Consider the following 8,297-nt stretch of genomic DNA (forward strand, 5'->3'; position numbering starts at 1 on the left):
ATCCGGGCTGACTGACTGAGGATGATAGAAAGAGAATTGTTACCTTTGAGCTATGGTGCTGGAGAAGAGTGTTGAATATATCATTGACTGCTAGGAGAACAAACAAGTTTGTCCTGGAGAGGGTGAAGCTGGAATGCTCCTTGGAGTCAAGGATTCTGAAGCTTCGTCTGACATACTTTGGGCATGTTACAAGGGACTGGTCCTTGGAGAGGGACATCATGTTCGTAATAGTGGAGGGATGGCATAGGAGAGGAAGACCGTCGATGAGATGGATAGATTCTGGGATTGGAGTGGGGGTAATGAGTGTGTCAGAGACAGCGAGGTTGGCACAGGATAGAGCAGTGTTTAGGGCTCTTGTACACAGGGTTGCTATGAGTCGCAAGCGACTCGATGGCACATAACAACAACAACAATGAGTAGATATGTAGACTGGAACCAAATTAAGAAGGACTTTGTTAAGTTTCTGATAATATCTTCTCATTTACATTGTGCAGTTACTTAATTTTTCCTTATTGTTCATATTTGTTTGCAAAATAAATTTTGTGGAACCAGAATCATTTATTAAAATATATTCTAATTTTCTCTGCAGATTATACCGATCTAGCCATGAGCACTGTCAAACAAACTCAAGCCATCCCATATACTGGTCCTTTTAATCTCCTGTATTACCAGCTGCAGAAATTGACAGGTATGTTTACTTACTTCTAAGAAAATATGTTCTTTAATTTTGGTAATTGTATACATTTTATTTGTACTTGGTTCTCGAAATTTTTATCTCATGATGCTCATGTGTGAAGCAGTTGGATTCTGGAAGGTAGGTTAACTTGTTTTGGTGAGGGTCCTGTGTGGACTGTTTGGTTGTTGGGTTTTTTTCCCCTTCATAATCTCGTGTGAGCTGATTTGATTTAGCTAACAAAAAGCTGTGAGCTGGAAGCCTAGAGTCAACTAAGACTCCTTGGGTGGGCCTTGTGTTTAAAAGGTGGTTGGCCCCTTGTGCCTGCTGCCTTCAGGCCTAGTGTTAATTATGTTTGGGATAAAACATTCTTCTAAGTGGTGTAGCATTATTGGTTTGTCAGTTTGCTGTACTGAAGTAACTTGGGGTTGCTGTGATGCTGAATGCTGTGCCACTGGTGTGTCAAACACCATAATGCCTACCCATCATGGACAGTGTTTGGTGGAGCTCCAAGATTGAGACAGGCTTGAAAGCAGGAGTGGCATCCACTTCCTAAACACATGCCTCTGGAAAGTCTATGAACTTGGAGAAATGACAATAGTTATAGGGTTGCTGTGTGTGTTGTGCTCCACTCGATGGCCCTTACCAACCAAACAACAATGTCTCCTATGCTTTTAAAAATGTTTTGTGTGTGTCATTTGAGTGAAAACTTACAAAGTAGATTGGTTTCAATACAATCATTTATATACATTTCAGTTTATGACCTTATTTAGAATTTTCACATAGTAACCACTGTTCCCTGTGATTCTCCTTTCTATTCATCTTGCCGCCTTCTGAGCTTTATCCCTGGACAAATGCTGCCTTATTGATTATATATGGCTGTTCAAGGAGTAAGTACCTCCTTGGTGTTATGTTTGTTTTACATGCCTGTTGTTTGGCAGAAAGTTGAACTACAAGGAGGACCTCTTTTTGATCCACTTGAAATTCAAAAAATATCAATAATACGTATTCAAACTGTTTTACTTGACCATCAAAAATTTCATCTATTTTAATTTTTTTTCATTGAAAAAAATTTTTATAACTCTAGTTGTTGTTAGGTGTCATTAAGGTGAGTGAGACTCATCATGACCCTATTAACAACAGATATGTCCTGTGCCAGCTTCCTAATTTCTGACCTACTTGAGCCCATTGCTGCAGTCACTGTGTGAATCCATCTGGTATGGGTCTTCCTGTCTCTCGCATAACGTCCCTCTCTAGGAATAGTCTCTCCTAACCACTTGCCCAAAGTATGTGAGAAGAAGCTTTGTCAGCTTTGCCTTCAAAGAGCACTCTGGATATAATTTGTTCAAGACATATCCGTCAGTTTGTTCTTTTAGCAGTCCATGGCAAATTCAGTACTCTTCTCCAACTCCATAGCTCAAAGGCATCAATAATTCTTCTGTCATCCTTATGCTATCAGATGTATAGAAAGTGATTGAAAAAAACCAATGCCTAAATCAGGCACACGTTGGCCTTCAAGCAGACATTATTGCTCTTCAATAATTTGGAGAGGTCCCTGACTGCAGACTTTGCCAGTTCAGTACGTCTCTTGGTCTCCTGACTGCTGCTACCAAGAGTGTTGATTGTGAATCCAAATAAGATTAAATCATTGACAGAGTCCATCTTTTCTCCATTTATTATGTTGCCAACTATCGGTCCAGTGATGAGGATTTTTGATTGCTAAATGTTGAGATGTAATCATATTGAAGAGTGTGGTCTTAAATTTTCTACAGCAAGTGCTTTAAGTCCTCATCAATTTCAACGAGCAAGGTTGTGTCATCTACATATTGATAGGTTGTTGATGAGTCTGCCTTCAATCCCGATGCCACATTCTTCTTCCAATATGCCAGCTTCTTGAATTATTTGCTCCATATATAAATGGAATAGATAAGCAGAGAGAGTATAACCCTGACATACACTTTTCTTAATGTTAAACCATGTGGTTTTCCCTTGTTCTGTTTACACAGCAGCCTCTTAGTTTAGGTATAAATTTAACATGAGCAAAATTAAGTGTTCTGGGATTACCATTCTTCTCAATGTTAGCCATAATTTGCTATGATCCACACAGTCAAATGCCTTTGCATAGTCAATAAAGCATAAATAAACATTCTCCTGGTAATTCTGTTCTTTCAACCAAGATCCATCAGACAGCAGCAGTGATATTCCATGTATCATGGCATCTTTTAAACTCAGCTTGAACTTCTAGCAGTTCCTTGTCAATGTACTTTTCTAGCTGAGTTTCTGTGATCTTCAGCAATATTTTGCTTGCCTGTGGTATTAATGTTGTTGTTGTTGTTGTTGTTGTTGTTATGTGTCGTTGAGTTGCCAGCGACTCATAGCAACCCTGTATATAGTAGCCCTGAAACTTGCCCTGTCCTGTACCAATCTTACTGTCTCTGATACACCTAACCTTATGAATCAATCCATCCTATTGAGGATCTTCCTCTCTTACACTGTCCCTCCACCCTCCCAAGCATGACGTCTCTCTCCAAGGACTGATCCCTTCTTGCAAAATGTCCAGAGTAGGTCAGATGAAGCTTCAGAATCCCTGTCTCCAAGGAGCAGCCTGGTTTCACCCTCTCTGGGACGATCCTGTTTTTGTCCTAGCAGTCCATGGTATATTGAACACTCTTCTCCAGCACCACAGCTCAAAGGCATCAGTTATCCTTCTATAATCCCTAGTCATTGTCCAGCTTTCTGGTGCATAGCAAGTAATTGCAAAGACTGTGGCTCAAATCAGGCGCACCTTAGTGTCCAGACTGACATTGTTGCTCTTCAGTAATTTGGAAAGGTCTCTAACAGCAAACTTTACCAATGCATTTCATCTTTTAATTTCCTGGCTGCTGATACCAAAACTACTGATTGTTGAGCCAAGTAAACTAAAGCTGTTAATAATCTCAATCTCCTCACCATCTGTCATGCTGCCTATTGATCCAGTGGTAAGAATCTTTGTTTTCTTAATGTTGAGGTTCAGTCCATATGGAAGGCTGCAGTTCTTGACCTTCTGCAACGCTTCAGGTCCTCCTCAGTTTCAGCAAACAAGGAAGGTTGTGTCATCTATATAACACAGATTGTTGATGAGTCCTTCCTCCAATCCTGATGCCACACTTCTCATAGAGCCCAACCTCCCAGATAATCTGCTCTGCATATAGATTGAAAAGGTAGGGAGATAGGACATACCCCTGGTGTACACCCTTCCCAGTTTTTGAATCATGCAGTGTTTTCTTGCTCTATTCTGATGACTGCCTCCAGGTCCCAAGTGTAGGTTTCACATAAGTGCAGTCAAGTGTTCTGGGATTCCCATGTGTATAAATGATATTGTTCAATAATTTCCACATTCTGTTGGATCATCTTTCTTGGGAATGAAAATAAATATAGATTTTTCCAGTCAGCCAGGCAGCTGTCCTCCAAATTCCTTGACATAGACTGGTAAGCACATTCGAGGCTGTATCTGTTAGTTGAAACATGTCAATTGGCATTCCAATGATTGTTGGGACCTTGTTTTATTCCCCATTGAAGACAGCTTCAGCTTCTTTATCATTACCATTGGCTCTTGGGCATATCTGAAATATTTCAGTCTTGGCCAATTAATTCATTTTGATGTAGTGATTCTATTTCCTCCATCTTCTTTTAATGCTTCCTGGATCATTTCAAGATTTTGCCCATAGCATCTCTTAGTATTGCAACTCAAGGATTGAATTTGTTTCTCAGTTCTTTCAGTTTGAAAAATACCAAGTGAAGGCTTCCCTTTTTATTCTCCCATTCCAGCTCTCTACACATTCCGTTAAAATACTTTGCTTTGTTGTCTCCAGCTGCTCTTTGAAATCTTCTGCTCAGCTCTTTGACTTCAGCATCTCTTCCCTCTATTTTGACTTCTTGACACTCTAGTAAAATTTTCAGAGTCCATTTTTATATCCATTTTGTTTTTTTCTTTCTCCTCTGTCTTTGTAGTGACCTTTTGCTCTCTTCTCTAGTAGTGCCAGTCTAAATGTAGGTTTGATAGAGGTACATAATCATTGATCATATGCCATTGATATGTAGTAAGCCTATTCTGTTTTTATTGTTGACCACTTTGAATTAAAACCTTTGTTGTTTTTGAGGGGCTGTGGCTAAATTAAAGAATATGTGGACTTTCTTAATAAAGCAGGAACACTTTTCAAATTATAAAATACATATTTATTCATATGCTGTTCATGATTCATAAGGTACTCTTGTAAAAGAAACTGTTAGAAAATGTTTTTAAACCTCAGAATCTCATGTTCAAATTGTTAATTGCAACCTAGAAAGTTAAAACAAATATCTGGGTTAATCCTTGATTAAGAGGTTAGTAGGAAAATCATAAAAGTCTCTTTCTTGACAAATAGAATGACCTTTTAAAATGATTAAACTTAGAAAAACAAGATAGAAGTATGTAGCATTTGAGTAGTGTCTTAGTAAATGTTAAGATGCTCATGGAAAGTATAATCTCTTGTACATAGATGTTTCAAAATTGCTAGTTTGCTCTGTTGATAAAATGTTTAATGTCCAAGGTGAGTCCTAACTAGTTATATGAATTTTTATCCTACAAGTAGAAATCCTTTAGTTACTATGAGTAAGTAACATAAACTAATTTAACTGTTTAAAATCAACTATACAAATGAGATTTACGTTTTTCTGTATCTATCAGCTTTATCGCAACTGTGAATCATTGTGCTTCTGGGAGATTATCATAGAATGATGCATATCTTATAATTCCTTCTTTTCTCAGGTGATGTAGAAGAAATAGAAATTCAAGAAAAACCTGCTCTGAAAGTGTTCAAAAATATCACTGTTATACAGGAGCCAGGAATGGTGGTATTAGAAGTAAGATAAGATCATTTACCTAAACAAAGAATAAAATAATTTCGAAAAGTTCACCTATGATATTAGAGAAAATTAAATTATTCCTAGTCATAGAAGGGAAAAAAATGGAGGTAGAAAATATATATGTGCCTTTTTCTTCCTAAGTTTGGCTTTCTAAATAGTGTGGTTAATTATTTTCTATATATAGTTATAGTTGTGTGGAAACAAATAATAAATTATGTTCTAATAAAAGTCTAATTAATTTTTTAGTACTCCTGGGTATTTTCAGATAGCAGAAAGTCTTATATTCTTAAGATAAAAATCTATTTCTGTTGCATACAAATGTGTCATACAGTCCTCTTTACTGACTGCCCTGGAGTCAGTTTTTGTTTTTGTTTTTGATTTTTTAATTTATTATTCATTTCAATGAAAATTTACAGAGACTTTGGGTTTCCATTCATTCACTGTTGCACTTTTCTACCTTCCCAACCCTCCCTTCCAGTACACTATCCTCTTGGAAAAGTAAAAGAAAAATTCTTTCATTGTTTTATAAACCCTCCCCGGCCCACTCCACTATGCAGCCTTTGCTCTGGACTCCTGTCATGACAAAAATACCTAATCACATATCCCTTTTAAACAGTTTCCTCCCTCATCTGTTTACGTGCAGTATACATTATTGAACCCATCTTTCTCCCCCCAACCCCGAGGTCAGTCCTGTTCTACAATAGTGGCACCATGCAGTATTTGTCCTTTTGTGACTGAGATACTTCACTCAGCATAATGTCCTCCAGGGTCATCCATTTTGAATAGTATTGCATGAGTTCCTTGTTTTTCAATGCAGCATAGTATTCCATTGTGTAAATATACCACAGCTTCTCTATCCATTCGTTTGTTGATGGGCACTTAGATTGTTTCCACTGGAGTCAGTTCTGACTCATAGTGACCCTCCATTGAGTCTTACCCATCCTTCTCCCACAGAGTAGCTGGTGATTTTGAACTGCGGATCTTTCAGTTGGCAGCCTGATCCATATGTTAAGCACTATTCAGCTAAGTTAGGAGAGTAGAATTTTCAAGATTTAGGTAAGCCCCAAACAAAACAAAACACACTCAGATATAGCTTACAGTGTTGAATTCTTATGGCATAGTCTGTAGTTAACGCTGCTTGCTACCAGTTGACAGTTAAATCTACCAACAATTCTGAGAAAGAAAGAGAAACAATCTTCTGTGCAATTTACAGCTTCAGAAACCCAGTGGAGTGGACTCTGAGTCACTTCTAACTTGAAGACAGAAAAAGTTCTTGCTGGTGGAATTTTAAATTTCTACTGGTATTTAAAACTCCAGTGCAAAGGGAGTTAGAGACTTTTGTGATTGCCTCTGTTCAGTTTAAAGAAGTGCTTTCAAAGTCAATTCTGGTACACACTGATCCACAGAGATTCTGTTTCTCTGCCTTAAGGTAGACAGTATGCAAATTTACTTGATTTGTAATGAAATGTTTTGCTATTAAGAAGCCCTAAAAAAAAAAAGAAGAAGCCCTGTTTGCACTGTGTCTTGTTTTGAGGTGCTACCTAATCAGTTTGAGCCCTCGGCTCCCTGGGAGGAAGATGTCTGTCCCCAGTAATCATTTACTGCCTTGGAAACCTGAGAGTATTGGTTTGGGTTTGCTTTGTATTTTGTTGATAAATAGTATTTTTTGTAAGACTATCAAAAATAAGTCAAATCTAGTCTCACTAAAATTCTGCTATTTAAGTCAAAATTTGATATAAAGGCTAAAATTGACTTAAAAAACTGTTAAAAACTAGAATGTTAAGTTACTTAAAATAATGTATTGTTATTGTGGTGTGTTGTCTGGTAGACTACAACTCATAACAACCCAGTGATACAGATCTGAACTTTGCCCCATCTTGTGTCATATTCTGGTTTAATCAAGCCCATTGTTACAGTCACTGTGTCATTCTATTTTGTTGATACATATAGTTATGTATTTATAAAATAATACATCAACTTTAATATTGGAAAAGGGCCAGAGTTGTCAGAAGCTTTACTTATCCTTGCTACTAACTACTGTCAGAAATTATCTTTTTATCTTTGGAGTTAATACATCAATGAAAAATCCGAGAAAAGTGTTTTAAGTACTTCATGTTGCCTCTAGAAGAAATTTTGAGAGGAAGTAACAGGAAGGCACTCATTTCTACAGTAATTAAACTTCTTGTTATTAGGTGCCACTGAGTAAAGTACAACTCATAGCAACCCTGTGAACAAAATATCTGAACCCAGTCCTGTCCTCCTCGCACTTCCTGACACACAAGAGCCCATTGCAGCAGCCACCATGTCATTCCACCAGGTTGAGGGTCTTCCTCTCCTTTGCCAACCCTCCACCCTTCCCAACATCACGTCCCTCTCCAAGGAGTAGCACCTCCTAGCCATATGTCCAAAGTATCTGAGGTGAAGCCTCATCATTTTTGCCTCCAAAGAGCACTCCGGCTGTACCCTCTCCAAGAAAGATCTGTGTGTTCTCTTGGCCATCCATGGGATGTTCAGTGCTCTTCTCCAATACCACAGCTCTAAGGTGCAAATTCTTTTTCCGCCATCCTTGTTCATGTCCAGCTCTCGCATGCATAGCTAGTAACCAGACTATAGCCTGAATCAGAAACACCTTGGTCCTCAAAATGACATCACTACTCCTCAATAATTTGGAAAAATCTCTAACTGCAGATTTTCCCAGTGCATTGTGTTTCCATATTTCTTTTTACTTTTTAAATTTTTT

General features: G+C 38.0%; 1 protein-coding gene across 1 annotated transcript in view; it reads left to right on the forward strand.

Annotated features, from left to right (window-relative positions):
• Positions 1-8,297, forward strand: part of CPSF3 (cleavage and polyadenylation specific factor 3, 73kDa) — a 96,399-nt gene that overhangs the window by 54,163 nt on the left and 33,939 nt on the right. The window contains exons 13-14 of the mRNA XM_006898201.1: positions 590-688; positions 5,460-5,554. Coding sequence (XP_006898263.1) covers positions 590-688; positions 5,460-5,554 — 194 coding nt within the window. The remainder of the gene's footprint in view (positions 1-589; positions 689-5,459; positions 5,555-8,297) is intronic.

Source organism: Elephantulus edwardii, unplaced genomic scaffold (assembly GCF_000299155.1).
Source record: "Elephantulus edwardii isolate Elephantulus edwardi_28Jun2011 unplaced genomic scaffold, EleEdw1.0 scaffold00223, whole genome shotgun sequence".
Lineage (NCBI taxonomy): Eukaryota > Metazoa > Chordata > Mammalia > Macroscelidea > Macroscelididae > Elephantulus > Elephantulus edwardii.